The 21,549-nt window shown below is 35.7% G+C and overlaps 1 protein-coding gene across 1 annotated transcript; it reads left to right on the forward strand.

Moving 5' to 3' along the window:
• Positions 1–1,139: 1,139 nt before the first annotated feature.
• LOC145635658 (protein transport protein SEC24 C-like) lies at positions 1,140–21,394 on the forward strand. Its single transcript, XM_081686979.1, has 25 exons — positions 1,140–1,272; positions 2,342–3,289; positions 3,702–3,914; positions 4,609–4,683; positions 4,780–4,878; positions 5,461–5,572; positions 7,110–7,237; positions 9,151–9,270; positions 10,228–10,308; positions 10,843–10,920; positions 11,019–11,111; positions 11,437–11,491; positions 13,739–13,815; positions 15,117–15,188; positions 15,309–15,392; positions 16,876–16,995; positions 17,168–17,236; positions 18,488–18,565; positions 18,681–18,819; positions 19,129–19,299; positions 19,491–19,636; positions 19,787–19,966; positions 20,264–20,352; positions 20,457–20,488; positions 21,057–21,394. The coding sequence occupies exons 2-25, from the start codon at positions 2,414–2,416 to the stop codon at positions 21,161–21,163; spliced, it is 3,294 nt and encodes a 1,097-aa protein (XP_081543105.1). The 5' UTR covers positions 1,140–1,272; positions 2,342–2,413; the 3' UTR covers positions 21,164–21,394.
• Positions 21,395–21,549: the final 155 nt, after the last annotated feature.

Here is a 21,549-nt window from a genome sequence, read left to right on the forward strand (position 1 = left end):
CTCTATTATTTGTGTAGGTTCTCATCTGGCTCGAGCTTTGGATCTCAGAGTTGGGTAGTCGGATCCTGACAGTAACAACAAGGAGATATTTTAATAAAGAACCAAGAAAAGAGATAATAATTTCATGTAATATCACACTTATATAACATGAATTATACATAAGCCTTTATTTTAATAATCATTTTAACAAAATAAAAAACATTATTGAAAAAATCAAAATTTATTATCTAACACTCATTTGTCAAAAAAAAAAAAAAAAAAAAATTACAAGTCATATATTTGTCAATAGAGTTACTAGAAATCAAACCACGTACTAAACATAATCAATAAAAGACTTAGGCCCTGTTATTTTGAGTTTCTCGGCAGAGTAGGGCAGAGCTTCCACACATTGCAAAGCAGAGTAGAGCAGATTTTAGCACAGCAGAACAGGGTAGAGAAGATCATAGCAGATTATATTTTAGCAGAATAGAGCAGTGCACAGCAGAGCAGGACAAAGCAGAGCAGAGCAGCTTTAAAGAACAAGACTTTAGCTTAGAATTGATCTCTCATAATTAATTCAAGTTATGTGACACAAGTCTTCTCATAATATGCCCAATCATCCTCACAAAAAGCACTACTCCAAAAAGTCATCACAACTCCTAAATGAGAGCATCTACTAACAATCCAACCGTTGAAAATAAAGTCTATACTTCGTATGTCCTAAACAAGCTTCCAATTTCGGTCAAAACCGACCCCTCGGTAGCAAGATTTAATACGAGTACTAAAGACACACTTGTGACGTGGTTTCAAGAACTAAAAAAACGAAAAACTTGTGCCATAGGCCCCTAATCTCAACAGGGCCTATTGCTATCACCATCATGTCCAGAATGTTTTACTCTGTATAATAATTTTTTAATTTATTTTTAAAAAGGATCTTCTTAACGAATGCCTCCGGGGCATAACATAAACATTTAAAATATTGCTTAAAATGGGAGTATTAATTTGGGAAATCATGACAAAATAATGCGTCGATTACTGTAATTAATGTTCATTTGAATTTAATCTTTCTACTTTTAACTAACTTATCCAACGCTCTTAGACATTTGTTAGCTTTTGCCTTTTAGAAATATACTCCGTACTCGGAAATGTAATTTAGGTGCCATTTACGTCGCACACCGGTCAATCCATCACAAACAAAACTAATTCTACTTTCTCTCTCTATTCTCTCTCTCCTCTTTCCGGCGACATTAATCGCCGGCGATTTCAATCGGAAAAATCTCCGGCGTTTCTCAGGTTAACTTCATGAAATTTTATCTTCTCCAATTATCAATTTCCGTTCTTTAATTTACGAATTCTCTTAATTTTCTCCGATTTCCTTAATTTCTGATTTCATCACCTTTTTTTTTTTTTTTTTTTTTTTTTTTTTTTTTTTTTTTTTGCTAGAATTCAATTTTTTTAATTTTTGTCATATGGTTGAATTTTCGTGTTATTTAGCTTCGATTTGATTTTAATGTTGTCATATTTGATGTTTGATCCAATTAATTTGAGATAATTAGAGCTAAGTTTGAATTTTTAAATTATGATTATACACTTACACCTTGATGATTTGAGCATTCTACGAATTTCAATCGAGTTTAGCATCATTGCGTGAATTTCTAGTCGTAATTTGTTTTATGAGAAAATTTGGATTGCTATGTGACATTGCATTAAGTTTAATTATGAATGTTTCTATAATTTTTTATATTAAGATTGCGGTTCGTAGTCTCAATTGCGTTAATATTCCACTATGCTATCCAATTTTCACTATGGTGTTCGACTATGATTGAAAGGGAATTTTACATTCGATATACTCAATATACTCGGTATATGCTTTCGCTGTTACAAAACATTTGCGGTTTTGGTTAGTTAATTTCAATGGAACTGTAGTGGTAGAAGTTACTATATAGAGAATAAAATAAGTGCTGCTTGTTCATTGGCAATTATTTGGAATGGGGGAGAATAAAGCACCCTCGTACACATCGTATGACATTCTAATCGGGATTTTGGGAGCAAAGTTTGTAGCTTTTTCCTCACTTTTTGATGATTTGCTAAGTTAGTTAGTTAGCCATATTATTCAGCCAGAAACTTGGTTTATTTACTGAATTTCAGGTTGCTTTATTTCTGTATGGGACCTTAAATTTTGTTTATCCTTTGGCAGTTGGATGCAAATGTATCAATGTTAGAAAGTGTGTGAACATGGAGTTTTATGTACTTGTGTTTTCTTAGTACACTCAAAATAATCATTTTACTATCTTACATTTCATTTTCATTGACATGTTCTGATTTTGATAAAAGTTTTTTCTGGTTTTCTGCAAATTAATAGGTGGATACCAGAGTCCTAGAAGGTGGCGATTGTAATTGAGCTTAAGATTTGAGCTTTGTTGATTTTAATAAAATGTCTGCTCCTGTACCTCCAGGGGCAACTAGACCGAACACCTCACAATCACAGCCCCCACCCCCAAATTATGTCCCAAATATGAACCGGACTCCTGATTCATCCTTATCTCAAAATTTTCAAAACTTGCATATCAATCAGACACCAAATGCTCCACCACCGTCTTCAGCTGGTTCTGTCAGGCCTCCACCTTTTGGGCAGGCTCCTCGTTTTCCTCCATCTGCTGCTGGTCCTCCCACTTCCTTTCTAGGACCCTCACCTGTTTCCAGGCCTGGCCCTCCACCACCTGGTGTAGTCCCGAGAGCTGCAGCAGCTCCTGCGGGTCCTATGGCGTCACCAAGTATGATACCTGGTAGACCCTCTATTCCTCCACCAGGTGTTCAACCTCAGGCCTTTGCTTCTAGACCTCCTTCTCAGGGGCCCTTCTCTGTAGGTGGTCCAGCTGTCCCTCCACCTGGGGCACCTACTGCAATTCCTGCCAGATCTCAACCAGTGGCTCCACCTTTGATGTCTCGTCCTAGCGGCTTTGGATCTCCTCCAATGACTACCGGTCAAGTTGCTCCGCCAACTGCTCCTCCAGGTGCTATTAGTAATGGACCTCCTATGTTCCAGACTGGGAATTTGTCCGGTGGACCTCGCTTTTCTTCTCCCGGAGGTCCACAGCAGCCACCAGTTGGTCCTCCTCCAATGTCTGCTTCCTCAGTTAGGGCCCCACCTATGCGCTCTTTTCCCGGAACTGGGCCTGCTGGTTCGTCTACTGATCATGCATCTCCTTTATCTCAGTCATCTTCTCCTTTCTCAGGTCCACCTCAGGTACAGGGTGCACCACCTCCTTTGGGGTCTCCATATGGTATGCAGCCTCCTCAATTACGGCAGGTAAGAGTTAATGTTGTATTTGCTTACAAAATTCTTTTTGTTTGGGGATTTCTCCACTTGAGATTATATTGATTGCTGTTCATCTGCTCACATGATTTTAATATTAGATATGAATATTGATATGGCTAACAGAATACCTTTCTTTTACTTCACACATACGCCTTTGTCAAAATTATTTACTACCCCAAACAATTTGATATCATAAGGACATGATATAGGCCACGTGAAAAGATATAGCTGTACTTTGCTGAATAAGGAAGTGGTGGATTTTCTTTTTGTTGTTGTTAATTTGTATTCTACTTTGGCATGTGTTAATTATAGATGTTTCTCTTTGAGTCTATTCCATGCCTTTATACCAGTTTACTAGTAGCCTTTTCTGTTCTGTTATATCTGTGGCTTCATAAATTTTCAGGTGACTCCACCTCCATCAATGTCAGGTTCTGTGCAGCCACCAAGGATGTATGGCATGCCACCATCAGGACCATCTCAAACTATGGCCAATATGCCTGGTATGAGTCAGACTGGGCCATCAAAGATTGATCCCAATCAAATTCCACGTCCCCTTCCGAATTCATCAATGGTCGTGCACGAAACTCGTGTTGGCAATCAGGCTAACCTTCCTCCGGTATACTTTATGCTGTTACTCTCTAGAACTGCCCTTTTTGAAACGATGGTGCTTTATATGGATTAATCAATGTACATTATTGTGCTTTTGGCCGTTTCTTCCATTTACTCTCTTAGCAGCCTTAATTATTTATTTATTTATTTAATACAATCGTATATTAAAGACCTTTTTTTTTGCGCTTTAAAAGTCCATTATCCAAACCAATGCCTCTGACAAGCCTTCTAGCTTGAGCTGGGAGTTCTTTTAACTGTTCTGAGGTTATGTGTGAGACGAGCCCAGCTTTTAAAAGCAACTCAATGCTCAAGCAATTTTCAGGAATTAGTCAAGGATTTAGGCGTTTGATAATTTCCATTCTAGGCAACACTGTATGTTTTTTTTTTCTTATGCTAACCCTTCTCAGATCCAACTTTGTTTTACATAGACATTTTTCCATTTGATTTGAACATCTACCTTAGCCCTGCAGTTGCAATCAGGGTGTTGCCATTGTACTCTGCTGTTGATTAAATTCATAGAAATATCTGGTTAGGCCATATATATTTTTATAACGTGAAATTTTCCTATTAGTGTTCGTTTTATATAAGATGAAAATTAAATCCTTAAAAGTACATGGTTGATTTTTTTTTTTTTTTTTTTTTTTTTTTTTTTTTTTTTTTTTTTTTTTTCTGCTCATTTCTGTCGAATTGTTTTGTTGAAGCCTGCTACCAGTGAGTACATTGTCAAGGATACTGGAAATTGCAGTCCTCGTTACATGAGGTGTACAATCAATCAGGTGATTAGTCTTTATCTGGAGAGGGATAGTGATAGCCCTTCTTATTAAGCAAAGTGTTCTGGAATTTGATATAGTTACTTTCTCTTGTATCCACAGATCCCTTGTACTGCTGACCTTCTTGTAACATCTGGGATGCAACTAGCTTTGTTGGTCCAGCCATTCGCACTTCCTCATCCATCTGAGGAGCCTATTCAGGTAATGTGGGATGATTTACTTGTTCAGTAATTTCATTTGATTACCTGGGTTGACTTTCCTGAAGAGAACCGATTTTCATATAAACTGATTGTACCACTTTCTATCAAATTGCCCTCAATTTCCTTGGAGGAGCTCTAATAATGAGGGATTTTTTTTTCCTAACATGTACCTGAGTATTGCTCTGACATAGCAAGGATTTTGTTTCTTTTCTCTTTATCATGGTTGATCCTGGTAAATTGATTGAAAAAATGTGGTGGTTCGGATGCTTTTCTTCTGTATAATAATAAATTTCTGTGATTATGAAGGTGAAAGAAACAGTAAAGGCAGTGAAATTGAAATGAATGATATTTTGGTGGCGTGTTGGTTATGATACAAGAGTAGTTAGGAAGCATTAGCTGTGCCTATAGTCAAAATATGTGATTGGATATGTCCCTAATCCCTAATCTCTTTTCCAACTTTTCTTACTATCACTGCATCATATTCTCTCTTGCACACAATCACATGCAATTTTGTTCCTACAGAAGTTCTAGAGCTGCGAACTTTTGTTTATCTTCTTCATATATATATTTACTGGAGTTGCAGGTGGTTGATTTTGGAGAAGGTGGTCCTGTCCGGTGTTCTCGCTGCAAAGCCTACATAAATCCCTTTGTTAAATTTATTGATCAAGGAAGGAAATTTATATGTAATTTATGTGGTGAGTCAAAGATGATCATGTTCTTTTATTTTAAATTATTTCATGGAAAGAAAAGCGGCTCTAAGGTTTAATTAATAATAATAATAATAAATAAACCTTGGCTATTGCAGCATCTTGCTTTCTCAGCATTTGTATTCTAGGATAGTAGTATGTGGTGTTAATGAATTAGGCTTGAAGTACATATTTATTGCTGAATAATTGAACATTTTTATATCATTTCTGTTCTGTTTCTAACTTATAATTATCTTTTTAAATCAGGTTTTTTAGTATGATAGGAAGCTGGTATACTAATTGTCTCTCATGTTTGATCTTCTAGGCAGATCTCATTTCTGGAAAGTCAAATTATATTTTATCTATCTCTAAGAGCTTTCTTTTAAAATCTCACTTTTAAGAAATACTAAATTTATGAATGTGACTTGTGGATATTTTGCCTCTTAAAGGTTGGATCTTCAGTAGTTGAGTGCATAATTTTAATGTGGTTGGATAGGGATAATATTATTAAAAAAAAATGATTTATGGATGGTTTATTCAGTTTATTTATTTTTTGCATGAGTCCTGTTTAATCTTCCTCGGATACCCATTTTGATTAACTATTCACTTACATTTCAATTTCAATTTGACCAATGTTTGTGATTCATTCATAAGAAAAAAGTCATGTGGAATCCTGTTAGAATTGTCTCAATGTTTGGTTTCCAAACATCAAATTTTTATAATTTTCACCTGTGTTACTCGGACACAGCATTTTTGCCATCATACCCGGTACGACCCAACACGGATCCGGGTATGAAATCCGTTCCGGACACGTCGCTTTGCTCTCGGGTACGGCAAGGTTGTCGTGAAAAGGTTTTTCATGGCAAGGAGACCTTGAAAGCACTGGTTGAAGCTGTTGGAGGAAGATGAAGGATTTGTTTTTTATTCTTTTATCTTTATTTAATAAGTTTTGTGGTTTCCCAAGAGTACTGTACATTTTTTTTAAAAAAAAACTTTGTGGTTTTCCAAGGTAAACTTTTTTCTACTGTACAACATAACAAAGATGGTGAAAGGCTTTTTTTTAAACAATATATAAGCTTTGTGTACTCATATGTTTTTGTTTTACTCCGTAATTGTTATTTTGGTTTGGCTTCCTATACAAGCTTCCCCAACATTTTGAACTTAGTTAAAAGATACGGTGTATTTATTAGTTTATGTAATCAATTTTAATGAATATGTTTAATTTTGTTGTACTATCATTATTATTTTTCTCTTAAAAAATTCATTGCCGTATCCTTACCTGAGTCCAAAGTTAAGCCGGTGTCCCCGCGTCCTAAATTTTTGAAAATGACGTATCGGACACTCGGATCCGTACCAATATCGGATACCCGTACCCGTGTCAATGTAACATAGATTTTCACTAATTCATAGTTACATATTTGCAAAGTTTTGTGTTGGCAAGTGTGAAAAGTCAAAATGAGTAAATTGAAAAGGTTGGAGGTTGAATTTGGCATGAAGAACTTTATAACTGTTTAAAAATGTTTGACTTTTTTGGTTCATTGTTCAGGTGTTACTGATGAAACTCCTCGTGATTACCATTGCAATTTGGGGCCTGATGGGAGGCGTAGAGATGCTGATGATAGGCCTGAGCTGTGTAAAGGGACTGTTGAGTTTATTGCTACTAAAGAGTATATGGTTAGCTACCAATTTACCATATTATCTGATAATATATTAATAGTTCCCTCAGCCGTTCTCATTTTTTGTAATGGGTTATCATTTGGTGATTCTTATGCTAGGATATGCTGAAAGTTTTCTAACATTTGCCCAACACCTTGGGAGTGTAGATCCATCTTTTGAAAGTTTTTAAGGCTAAACTTAGGGTTTTGTGTCCATGATCGATATGGAGCTCACCCTCTTCTTTTCTTAGCTACTTTTCATGGAATTTTGCCTCATTCATACTCTATGAACTCTATGAGGATGTAGTTTATGTGGTTTCTTACAGTAGATGATTGTTGTAGAAGTTAAAGGAAGTTTAATGGACAAATTTATAAAAGCATGAAATGAGACCCGTTGGGGTTCTTACTGTTCAATAGATGTTAGTTTGATGAATGAGGCAAGCTTTTTTTGGTAGGGGAATAGAGTTGCTAAGTTGCTCTCATTTGGTCATGCATATCTAGTATGACTTTGGGTGTGTTCCTCCATAATCCTGACGGATGATTATGCTGGAATGTAGAGGAGTCTTATTTTGTAGTTTCATTTTATACAAGAACATCTTCTCATACATTTTTACAGTTTCTTGCTGAAAGTTATACTATTGTAAGAGAATAAATGCCTGTTGGTATTGCAGTTTTGAGTATTTACAACACTCGTGATAATATAATATAGTTCAGATTTTCTTAAAAAATATAATCTTGTCAGATGTATGTGTTATGTGTTATACTGGTGGTTAGATGAGGAAACATATATTTTTGCATTTCTTGGTAGGCTGGTACCAGCCTTTCTCTAATGCAAGTTTTCTTGAGGTGAAAGGTATGCTTTGGACTCTTTCTGAACTTTGAACAATGATTATCATTGGGATCACTGCATATAAAAAATGTTACATCCTTAGGAAGGGAACTGTGATTTGATTGTTCATAGAATCGCATTTGGCAATTCGCTGGGTCCTGTAAGATTACGATGAATGGTGCAATGAGAATATTTAGCCTTTTAAGGTCTAAGATAGATCTTTTTGGGCCATAGGAGTGTCCTATTGGCATCTTTTTGAATCTTTTCTTCTGGGGACTATTAAGAAATACTCTTTTTGCGAATGGCACACGCTACTGCTCAGTACTTTGGTTACTTCTTTACTAAACTCCTAGAGTTCTGGCCCTCTTTTTTCTTATTGTTTATTTATTCTTGTTTATAAGATTATCTTTCCTACTATATAAAAATCTTATTGAAGTGCAAAGAGCAAGTAAGCACCATAGAAGTAATTAACTTAAAACTCCTATTCTTTAATCTCACCTGCTGAGAATAAGACATTAGGCTGTAGTCAGTAACAGCTGGCTACAAAGACTACTTGTTCTAGTGTATTACTAATGGGGGTCAGAAATAGATGGTGTAGGTCCCTGGTTGCCTTTGGTTCTGTGGAGAGGGGTAAAAACCACTTTTTCCAGCTCTAAAGCATTTGTCTATTACTTACTACATTGGAATTTGTCAGGATTTTGTTCTATAATGGGTGATTGATACAGGTTACTGTTTGAGATTCCAATCATAGATTTATCAAGTAGCATACTTGGGTGATTGGCATATATTGGGCTTATTGGTGTTGGATCTTATTAAAAAAAAAAAAAAATAGTGTACTTCAAAGATGATTTTAAAATTCAAGTGTTTTGAGAAGTATATCCTATGAGTATTAGAGTAGGAATTTATTGTGGAAAAATTGGAGGTTGATTGATTATTGCTGCTGCAGAAAGGATGACTCCATTAAGTTGGTCATGCTATATTGGAATCCCAATGTCTTGAGTTACCTTCTACTTTGTCTATATATGTTTTGTTTACTTGCCTGTTCATTCAACTTCCAAGAGTTCCAACTGACAAATATTTTTGATGTATCCTTGTTTGTTCAGGTGCGTGAGCCAATGCCTGCAGTCTTTTTCTTTCTCATTGATGTGTCAATGAATGCATTACAGACTGGTGCAACTGCAGCAACTTGTAGTGCTATCAATCAAGTTATAGCTGACCTCCCTGTAAGTTCATTCTTGAATTACGCCTATCTGAACATTTAATGGCTTTCATCTTTCTGGAAATCCCCTATGAGGATTTGCATTTTATTAGACCTCATTAGTAGCTGTTTCTTCGGTTTGTGCCATAATACAGCAGAATTTGGTTGTAAGTCTTGTAACACAGATTACAAAGGGGGGTTACAAAATATTTAAGGCATGTTTGATGATTTAGCAGCCCTTTAGTTTTATTTTTCATGATTTGAAGTTGCTCCTTGCTGAAACAGAATATCTTACTTCTGTTATGATGATAATAAGCTAGTGGTGCAAGCTATAACTTTTGTGTGTTAGCATTTTGTAAGGTCTATCATACCCTGTCGCTTGTCCACTGTGAGAAACCTTTCGCTGTTGAAGGAGCAGCTAGCGTAAGAGGTTCTCTGCCTTTGGATCAGAAATTTGTGGACATTGTCATTCTTCACCTCTAGAACCTTCAAGATGCTCTCATATGATGCTTCTGTTGCATACTTTCAGTCTTCAGAATGAAATGGATACTAAATATCTCCAGACTTTGATAATATAATTACAAGACTGTTTCTGTAAAATAATCTCAAACTTGATCTAATTGCCATTGCTTTTTATATCATTCTGTTTCTAGTAGTGTAGGACTCTAGGTTGAGGATTTGTTTCTCTCCTCCTTGAATATTGATGTCCCTTTTCCTAAAAGGCTACAATATATTTTCCTATTTCTAAATGTTTCTTTGTGCTCTGGTTTAGCTTCATTATCCTTTACAAAGCGTTTGTAAAGGATCACATGGCAAGAACTTTTAGAGTTTTTAGACGTTTTAAATTGATTATGGAATTTATGTGTTGTATTTGATTCTCTTCAGGTTTATTTATTTGTTCAATGCTTGTGCATAGCCCCACTAACACAAGTGCATTGTGACTTCAGTTTGTGGTGACTGTATGCATTGATTATTGTTACAGGAAGGTCCAAGGACTATGGTGGGTATTGCAACATTTGATTCAACAATACATTTTTACAATCTGAAGCGTGCATCACAACAGGTTTGCTTACCACTGCTATATCTTCTAATGTTGTGTGATAATAAAGGTGTCTTCCAATTTGAAGTATTTGCTAATTTTTGTCTGACTTAGATTTTCTGCTAAGTGCTTAGTTGCTTTTGGCTCTGGTAAATTTTTTATTAAGGAACTTTCTTTTCAGGGCTTTTATCTTGTTGATCACTGAAAACTTTAGCTTCTTGATTAGGCCATCCTTATCTCTCTCTTCCCCTCCTCTCTTCCCCCATTTCTTCCTGCCTTGTTATTCTTTTTTTTTTTTCCCTTGGTGCTTGAAGCCAGGGTCAGGGGCAATACTGGGGAGGCATAAAGTGATTTTCTAATTGTAGGGAAGACGTAGATTGTACAGTTGCTGAATCAGCCTTGAAATTTCTATTTGCATTGTTTGCTCATCTTGTAAAGTTTCGATTAGAGAAGAGAAGAGATTTATGTATTCAAAGTTTGTGATCTTACTTGAAATGCAAATTTTTTAGTCTGCAACTTATATATTTTGGACACTGCCTCTTTTAAAAACTTGTGCAGCCATTGATGCTCATAGTTCCTGATGTACAAGATGTTTATACTCCTCTTGAATCTGATGTGATAGTCCGGCTTTCAGAGGTAGGCTTTTTGTATAATTCAGTGAAATTTAGTGTAACTTTTCTTTGTGTATATGTAACTTTTTGAACCTAAACCTCACGTTGCCTTGTTGATATCAGTGCCGTCAGCACATAGAGTTATTGCTGGAAAGCATCCCAACTATGTTTCAAAGTAACATGACTGCAGATTCAGCTCTTGGTGCAGCGATTAAGGTAGGACGTGTATGATTGGTGTGTTGGAATTGGAATTGGAAATTTTTCTTATTCATGGGAGGATTCAATGCTTATATATGAATCCCCCCCCCCCCCCCCCCCCCCCCCCCCCCCCTCCTATTCTCTTTTTTTTTCCTTGGTTCTATTAGCATTATCAAATCATTTAAGGTTCTTGGCACATGCTTTTTCAATCAAGGCTGGAGCTTTGTTTTATAAATTGCATCTATGTTAGCCTCCAATATGATCAACTATAAGTTACAAGTAGCTCTTATCTGAGATAAACAAATTGTTAGCTCACTTAGTTGCATCTCTTTTTTTGTTTCAGGCTGCATTTTTGGCAATGAAGAGCACAGGAGGAAAACTTTTGGTCTTTCAGTCAGGCAAGTCTCCAGTCACATCCATGCATTTAGATTAAGTTTTGCTTTTGTCCATGCAAGCATTATGTAGTTGTTTTGTCCCTAGGCATATTTTGAATGTTGATAAATGCTATTGTGGCTAGACTCTAAAGTACTAGTTATCTTCTAATGATTAGTGGCTATGCTTCATTCTCTGTTTATCCTTCTACTAGTTTGAGACTACTCTAAAAACTCTATTCTAGGGCTGGCCAGGACTGTCTGAAATTGATCACCTTACAATTACTGGCATCAATGCAATCATGACTTCAGGAGCAATAGACTTGAATGTAGCCCTGCTCACATAACTTTTTTTTTTTTTTTTAACAATCCTATATTATATCCCATAATTAGGCCCTGTTTAGTTCGCCTTATTTTTGCTTATCTAATCTGATCTAAACTTTTTTTTGCTTATCTCATCTGATCTAAATTTATTAAATCTGATCTGATTTGAACTTATTTTTTCTTATCTGAGGTGATTTATTTTTTCTAATCTGATCTTATTTATTTTTTCTAATCTAATCTGATAATTAGGCAAGCATAATGTAGTTGTTTTGTCCCTAGGCATATTTTGAAAGTTGATAAATGCTATTGTGGCTAGACTCTAGTTATCTTCTAATGGTTAGTGGTTATGCTTCATTCTCTGTTTATCCTTCGACTAGTTTGAGACTACTCTAAATTCTCTATTCTAGGGCTGGCCAGAACCGTCTGAAATTGATCTTCTGACAATTACTGGGCATCAATGCAATCATGACTTCTTGAACAATAGATTTGAATGTGGCCCTGCTCACTTAAACTTTTTTGGGAAATTCTACATTATAACCCGCTACTTTTTGAAATTCTACGCTGTGCCCCTGATTTTTGAAACTTCTACACTGTAACCCTAAGGTCTCATTGGTAACTTTGTTGTACCCTTGTCGTTAAGTGTCCGTTAATAAAGTTCCGTTATCCCAAAAAAATTAAAAAAAATTAAAAAGAAAAAAGAAAACCAAAATCACCAATTCAACCACCCACAACCAGCCACTGCAACCCACGGCCAGCCCTACCCCCGTCCCCTCGAACGTCGGACGCCTCTCAGACCCCCTTTCCCTCCCTCGGTGACTGCACAGCCCCGATGACCCTCCCCTTTCCCCGTAAAACCACTCGTAACCCCTCCCCCTCCCCCTCCCCCTCGAAAAAACACCTTAAATAACCTCCAATCGCCGGAAATCAACGATCCGCCATCTCCCTTCACCGCAGCCGTAGCCTCCGCTGTTGTTCCTTTTCTCTCTCTCCGCTCTAGCCTCCTACTGCCAGAAATTGAAAGTTATGGTTAGGGTTTGGGATTTGGGGGTTGGAATTTGAGAGATTTTGTTGAACTTCGTGGTGGGTGATTCAAAGGGGAAAGGGGAGGTGGTCGGGGCAACGCGAACGTCGGGGGAGGGGAAGAAATCTAGGCGGCCGACGCTCCGGGGGAAGGGTGGTGGGTCGGCGGTGGCAGCGGGCTGACCATGGGGTGGTTTTGGTGTTTTGATTTTTTTTTATATATTTCATTTATTTATTTATTTAATTAAATAAAATTTTTATGTCTAACGGAACTATATTAACGGTGATTTAGCATCAAGGGTACAACAAAGTTACTTACTATACCTTGGGGTTACATTGTAGAAGTTTCAAAAAGTAGGGGCACAGCGTAGAATTTCAAAAAGTAGCGGGTTATAATGTAGAATTTCCCAACTTTTTTTTAACAATCCTAGCTACACTATATCCCATAATTTACAATATATATATCAGGAATAAGATTATAATGTCTGTTTAGTTCACCTTATTTTTGCTTATCTGATCTGAACTTATTTTTTCTAATCTGATCTTATTTGACCAAACTTTGACGTTATATGTAAGCTAATCTATAAAGAAAAACATATCAAGTGTGGTTTGTTAGATTTGTAATAATGTGTATATTTATTAATATGTAATTTTCATAATTTTTTTTATTACGAAATTAAAGATATTTAACGATACAAAATTGCACATAAATCAATAAAGCATGTTCAGAACTTAATTTTTCTGATACTTAAATTTTAATCTGAACTTTTTTTTTTTTGAGATAAGGTGAACTAAGCATGGCCTTATTTGTCTATATTGATGGTTATATATGCTATCAATAGGATTTCTTTTATATGCGTAACCTTGTTACAAATTTTCGTTGTAACTTTATTTTTATTAGCATGTAATGTTTCTAGAGTGGTTGTGCAGTGTTGCCATCAGTTGGCATTGGTGCACTTTCTGCTAGGGAGGCAGAAGGCCGGACTAATACATCTGCGGGTGAGAAGGTAATTTCTTAGTGGGATGTTTTGATAGCAACTTTGATGTTAAAAGTTAAAACTGAATTCTATTTTGCCAATGCCCCCCGCCTCCCCCCCCCCCCCCCCCCAAAAAAAAAAATAAAAAAAAAAGATTCTTCTCACCTTTAAGTATTACTGTTTTATTTGAGTTAAATATATACTCTGTAGCATCAGTGTCCTCACAAAATGGATTCATCTAACTTGTGATGAATATAATAGTAATTTAATAATTTGATAATGAAGAAGCTGCTCTGTATAGTGGGGATTATAAGGAGGAGGTGGGATCCTTGTAATGGTTCTTATGGTCCGGGAAACTCACTTTCTTAAATCCTGCTTTGAAACTTTCCAATTATACACGGAAGTTAAAGCCTTTCTATTTAAGTCACAACTCTCAACAACCCAAGGGGAATGTACCTTTTGTCCTTAGACCTCCTTTTGCATATGGCTTAGTGGGAGATAGTGGGGGACACCTTTGGCGTCTCTCCGATATCTTCCTTTATTACTTGTCAAAAAAAAAAAAAAAAAAAAGTGATTTTCATAGATTAGCTTGGGCTTTTCTATTGACACACCTACATCAGGCAGTCTATCATACGGTGGGAATAGGATGTTGGGTGAGATGATAAGCTAGACTATATGTTAAAGTCAACTAGTGTAGTATAGGACTCAGTGTTTCATCTAGGAACAGGCTCTCTACTCTCTTGATTTCTCCCCAGATCTGCATCAACACTGGAATTCATGCTCGGCAGTTTTAGCTGTAGTATTGTATGGAACATCTTAGCTAACTAACAAACTGTATAGCATAATTAGAGGCTCATATGTTCAGTAATATCAACTCCACTGCTTTAAGATGCATAACAATTATAATAGGAATTTTGGATGTAGCAGATTAAGAATAGGAAGAGTTTAAAATATTGTCCTTTGATGCTAGGGCTAGGGTTTGGTTCTTGTTCAATGAGTCTAGAGTAGTGTAGCTGTAGGCTCCTGTACCTCTAGTTGGTTGCTATCTCCGAATCTTAGTGTTGACAATTCACGAAATTGTTGGTTTTTCTTGGTCATTTACTGGGTATGCTTACTAATGGATGCAGTCATTGAATTTTATTGTAGCATGATTTGTCTGCTGAGCTAATGCATGAGTTAGTGACGTCTCCTTCGATATTTTATGGCCCAACATATGCACTTTTGTCTTTTCAACCTTTGTTCCATTGGATTCATTTCTTTTTTGGATCTAGTATGTATGTGACGTATTGTGGGAGATCTGAGCAAAAAATTTCCTGGTTCTTTCATTCCAGGAAGCCCATAGATTGCTCCAGCCTGCTGATAAGACATTGAAAGAAATGGCTATTGAATTTGCCGAGTTCCAGGTATTTTTAAGTCTTCTCATTTTTTAGACTTATAAATTGCATGAGATTATTTTTACGATTGCTAGAGCTCTTATGTAACTTCCGTTTACTCACTGTTTGATTCTTAAATTAATTGGTCAGGTTTGTGTGGATTTTTTTATCACCACCCAGTCCTATGTAGACATTGCTTCCACATCAGTCATCCCAAAGACTACTGGAGGACAGGTAGCTATTGATTGACTTTTTTTTTCTTTTCTTTTTCTTGTTCACCTTTCATTTGTTTTTAAAATCATATCTGGATTAATGGATGTTCTTCCAAGTACTCTGCTTTATACTGTTTCCAACTTCTTAGTGATGCTGTTCATTTCTACCTTTTTACTTCAGATACCAAGAATCTGATGGTTGTATGTGTTTTTGGTAAAAGTAATTTGATATTTGCGTTAGGTGTTGTGATTGTAGTTTGTTTATGTTACCTTTTTCATGTCTTGACCATTCTTAAGATTTTAGTTTGTATGTGCTCTCACATAGTGGAAACAGGGATCATCTCTTCCTGTATTTTAGGTTCCAATTTATACATTGGATTTAACTATGTTTTTAATGTGAAGGCATGTTTGCCCTTTTTCTTTTGGAGTATCTGCAGCTTGATGTGCTGATTTTGAGAGGATAAAGCAGTGTCAGTGCCTTGTCATGTTTATTCTCTGGTGACTCGGCCATATAGCACTTGACTATATCAGGAAAACTTTGTCACTTTGGGTTATTCTATGTGTGAACGGATTCTACGGCTTCCCTCTATGGAGAATAGGCATACGTTGTAGATGATCCACTATGTTTTTCCTTACATTTTTTCAGTATGATTGGAGATGAGTCAGATGACCTAAATATTACTTTGTTCTTTTATTTGCTTATGCACTCTCATTATCTGTGCAAATCTTCATGTTTTTAAACCAGGTTCAATTGTTGAATGTATTAATTTAGTAATAAAAAATAATTATTTCCAACTGTTAAGTTGAATCCTTAAATAGATCATTGCCTATTTGTCTATACCAAACTGCTCTATCAGTTTCAAAATAATGGTTACAATTTCCTAGATTGGCCGTTTCATAGTATTGATTATACTTACCCTTTTTCTATTTTGGGATATATGGCCCACATCATTACTTTCAAAAAGTTTGCCCACCCCTTGTTTTATTATTTTTTTTCTTACAATTTTCCACCACTATACCTTGCTATATACAAGAATCAACTTTATTCACTTCCCTCTCTTGTTATCCCATTAATTCCCTTGATTCTTATAGAAATAGAAGTATAACCATTCTCTCTAAGCCAAGGGGAATTGCATTAGGCACCTGTTGTGCTTAGGTTGCAATTATAGTCTCTCGAGTCTCTCTTTCCCTAGTTTCTCGCCTCCCATGAATTTTCCAAACTTCTATATTGTAAAATGGCACGTCTTAACTTTAACTAGATTCAAGATAAATTTACTTGGTTTGTTCGCATTTCAATGATCGTCCATGCGCACAATTGTGAAATTTGTAGTTTAGAATTTTTATTTAGCACATACTTATTTGTGATTTTTTCCTAAGTATCACCTGCGCACAGCTAACTATTGTATTTTTTTAGTGGTGTTTTGACTGATTTTTCACTTTCTCACTGATGGATTTTTTTAGTATATATATATGATAATTTTCTCCCTACAATACTCCATTTTCAGGTTTATTACTATCATCCCTTCTCGGCTGTCTCTGATACTGCCAAGCTTTACAATGATCTTCGATGGAATGTGACTAGACCGCAAGGTTTTGAAGCAGTTATGCGTGTAAGGTGCAGCCAGGTATGTTCACTTGTCTGCATTTAGTGCTTGTTTTACTCTTCTTTCTCCTTGGGCTGTTCTCTGAATCTTTTTTCATATCTGCCTTGAGGTCAATGTCTATGGTACAAACTTACAACTTACAAGCTTTAGCATTCGTTGATTGTTTCTTTCTCTGTTATTAAAATTCTTGTAGGGTCTTCAAGTCCAAGAATACTCAGGAAACTTTTGCAAACGTATACCGACCGATGTTGATCTCCCTGCGGTATGTATACTCTTCTTGAATATTTTTTTTTTAGAGGTAGAGATAATGTGAATAGTTTCTTATATTGAATATAGATATGAGGCACGATGTGGCTTTCTTTAGGAAAGAAGTATTAGTAATATCATGGTTGATGAAGATTTAATATGTGGGAGATTAATTCTGTGACCATGACTCCTTATATTAGAACTGCTAGACATGGTGGCACAGTTAACGATATTGTTGCTCTAATCTGGTTAGGGGGAGAACATAGTGGGAAATCTTTGTACTTAATTCTGCTGACCTATATAGCTATGTTCTCACTCTAGGCATATATTGAACAAATAGGTATTTCAAGAAGTTGAGGATGTTTTGAGTGGTTGGATAAAGAGTCAATTGGTCCTTAATTAACTGTTTTGACTAGTCAGTCTACTGCTGTTGTATGGTAGATTGGAAGGTAGTATATAGGTTTAGCCCACTATACTCAATTTACTAATAGGAGTTCCTTGAAGAGTATTTTGGTTTAAATGCTAAATTACCCTCGTAAAATATCAATTAATTTTCTTTTGACACTAGTAGTTGAAGCAAAATGAACTCATGTGCTTATTTATCTTATTAGTACAAATCTAAACTGCTAATCATTATGACTTACCTAACACTTCTATAGATTGAGCGTATCTATCAATACAATATGCTAACCGTCATATTGCTATATTGAGTGTATCAATCAATACAATATGCTGTTGGCTACTTTCTTAACAAGAACAACATTTTCTTATGTTGCATAATGCTGTAGGTTACACTTGTCCTTTGTGACAATAAAATATTGAGTTTTCATGATTATATTCCTTTTTGTTCCAAATTTGTACAACTGGGTCTTTTATACTTCCTAATTGATGATAGGTTGAATAAAGATCCGTTCACCAAATTCTGGCAGTGTTACATTATCAAGGGGAATGTTGTGTATTTTGTGTTACATACTCCTTCCGTTTTTTTGTTCTACTCACAGTAGATGGTTGTTTCTAGGTGAGTTGGTGGGTTTTAGAAGAAAAAAAAGGATAAATTCAGAGAGAAGGAAATAGATGGGTGAGTTTAAGAATTAAGGTGTATAAACTATTAAGTAAGAGAGAGTGAAAAAAAATCATAGATATTGTGGGATAAAAGAAGAAAGATGGTGACATTTTCTGTGAATTAGCTTTGGCTATTATCTCTACAGTCCCCCCCCCCCCCCCCCCTTTCCTACAGTTATTCACCGGAACATCTTTCTTGATGCAGATTGATTGTGACAAGGCTCTCATGGTCTCTCTAAAACATGATGATAAACTACAAGATGGTGCTGAATGCTCTTTCCAGGTCAGATGGCGACAGAGAATATCGTTGATTAATTCCCAATATGATTTTTTTTTTCATTAGTCTAATCACCTGATGTGTATACCAATGCCTAACATTTATCTCCTTGACAATGCAGTGTGCGCTGCTATACACTACTGTTTATGGACAACGGAGAATTCGTGTTAGCACCCTTTCTCTTACATGCACAAGTGTTCTGAGTAACTTGTTCCGCTCAGCTGACTTGGATACTCAATTTGCTTGTTTTATGAAGCAAGGTATCTTACTATTGTAAACATAATGAAATTCTTAATAATGGTTGAACTTTGTACTAGTACTACCTAGGACTTCTTAAATCTTAATCATGGTTGTCCTTGCACTATTATTTGGAATTGATATTTATATCTCTCTAACTTAAAATCTGCTGGAATCTCATTGATTTCCTGATAATACGAATACTATACACATCATGGTTCATTATAGAACTCAGTTTTTATTGACTAATTTTCTGCTCAGTGCTCATAATTTTGACTTGATTTTTTGTCAAGAATGCTAATTTTACCTTTTATTTTGGATGTTCCTTTAAGCTGCCATTGGTGTTCCGACCACTCCACTCTTGCAAGTCAGGGAACAGGTGACAAACCACTGTGTCAACATTCTGCATTCCTACCGAAAATTTTGCGCAAATTTATCTGTATCATCAGCTGGACAGCTCATTCTTCCTGAGGCCCTCAAGCTATTGCCTCTGTACACCCTTGGTAAAAATTACTGATTTGAGCTGGCTGCCAGAAATTATAAACTCCCCTCCACATTTACCAAAAAAAAAAAAAAAAAAAAAAAAACTCCCCTCCACTTTTTTGGTGCCTACACCATCAACTTGTAAATGTAAATAATGTGTAGGAGTGAAATCAGTGTGTATGATGTTGTATCTAAATATTTTATTTTGCAGCATTAATAAAAAGCATTGGACTGCGGACTGATGGGCGAACAGATGATCGCTCCTTCTGGACAACGTACGTCTCTTCTTTGACTACTCCATTGGCAGTTCCACTGGTGTATCCTAGGATGTTTTCTGTTTATGACCTTGAAACCAAGGTATGAATGATGTCTTCTGATAGATTTTTGTTTTGATGACATTTTTGATGCAATCAAACTCATTCAGAGTGACCTTTTTTATGCAATAAAACTCATTCTCAGTGACATTTTTATGTGATCAAACTCATTCTCATATAAATTTGTCTGTAGGAGATGGATGGATCCGCAATTCCTCCAGTCATCCCGCTTTCTAGTGAACATGTGAGTGATGAAGGAATTTATCTTCTTGAGAATGGGGAGGATGCCTTAGTCTATGTCGGGACCTCTGTGGATCCCAGTATTATACAATCTCTGTTTGGTACAACCTCAGTTGATGAAGTTCCAACTCAGGTAATTTTACTGTATACTTTTACATGATAATTGATCAGCTGTATCTTTTCCATTTATTGTCTGCTTGGAACTCTGCCACTGATGCGAGCATAAGAGTAAATGGAAAAGAGATTGTGGCATCCTTAAAATTTCTTAGTGCTTGGTTACTTATTTAGCTATAGTAACAATCTAATTTTTCTCTAATGATTGAACCTTTTTATGAATTTTGATGATCTATTATATTTATCTTTAAATAAAAAGTTTGTAATGCCTATTACCAGTGTATCTCTTTGAACTTATGCTCTTCCTATCTATCAGTTTGTATTGCAGCAATATGACAATCCACTGTCTAAGAAATTCAATGAGGTTATCAATGAGATAAGACGGCAGAGGTGTTCCTACCTCCGGTATGTCTGTTTGAAATTTTGTAATCATTTTGAATATTATATGTAATCTTTAAGATAGATGTGTATGTTTTGAAGATTTATTTTTGATCCTTTTGTTTGTGCAGCTTCAAGTTGTGCAAGAAAGGGGATGCTTTAGGTAAACTCCTTGAATTCCCTATTGAAGCTTATAATTTCATTTTGAAACTTTTTTTATGATTTTTTTTTTTTTTTTTGAAATTTCCTATTACTGATTGCATCAGAAGAAATTCTATTTTATCCTACATGAAGAATTAGCACTACCTTGGATTCTCCTGTTGTAGTTTGGAGAGTCAATCGATTGATCAATTTAGTGTTGTTCATTATATAACTTTGAAAGCTTTACAACTTGTTTGGATTAATGTATTTGAGGAGAAAGTGAGGGTAAGCAGAGTTAAGTATCAATATGCCCTTGTCTGTATGCTGTTGGGGAGTGTAAGTAAACTTAATTTGTGGAGCCTAGAACAGGTCAAATATCACAGTTGCTGCACAGGCTATCCTAGCCGTGTTTCTGTGAAAGCCTGATAAAGAGAACAATGCCTTGCTTTATGAATTTATGATTTTTCTTACCATGGTTTTTGCATCCTTCTTGTACAAATGGCCCCTAAAAGAAATTCATAAACTGACTAACTGAGAACTTCAGAGGTCAATTTTTAGAGTTTGATGAGTCTGCTTTCTTTATCGTCCAGGAATGTTATTCTTCTCGTATATGGTAGAAGATAAAACTCCAACTGGTCTCTCTTATGTGGAGTTTCTGGTGCATATTCATCGGCAGATCCAAGGTAAAATGGCTTAAGTTCAACACATTCTTCATTTCTCGAACATAGAGATGTAGCTAGTCACTGTGGATATAATTGATTATAGAGAGTAAATTATGGCTTTAAATCAAGCGGCCTATACGGCTATACCTTTTCTTTCTTCCTCTTTATGAGGATTTTGAATTGAAAGAATTTTTTGAGATCAGAATTTATAAGTGATCCTTTTATTAACGTATTATAGCTATATTATTAGATCGATTTGTTTTTCAGATTTAGTGAGAATTGTAACATTCAAAGCCTTTTTATGTTCTCATTTTATCCCTACACTTCATTTTTCATGATATAAATTTTATACTTGGTATCTAGAATTATTATTATGCTGTAATACTACATATATTATAATTTATATAATGTAGTTGAGCAA

Source organism: Chenopodium album, chromosome 6 (genome assembly GCF_948465745.1).
Source record: "Chenopodium album chromosome 6, dcCheAlbu1.1, whole genome shotgun sequence".
Lineage (NCBI taxonomy): Eukaryota > Viridiplantae > Streptophyta > Magnoliopsida > Caryophyllales > Amaranthaceae > Chenopodium > Chenopodium album.

Bases quoted from the DNA above. Each gene is read 5' to 3' on its own strand.
- LOC145635658 (XM_081686979.1), top strand. From the start codon at position 2,414: ATGTCTGCTCCTGTACCTCCAGGGGCAACTAGACCGAACACCTCACAA. The intron at 5,573-7,109 runs GTGAGTCAAAGA...TTCATTGTTCAG, and splicing joins ATTTATATGTAATTTATGTG to GTGTTACTGATGAAACTCCT. The intron at 16,996-17,167 runs GTATGTTCACTT...AAATTCTTGTAG, and splicing joins TGCGTGTAAGGTGCAGCCAG to GGTCTTCAAGTCCAAGAATA.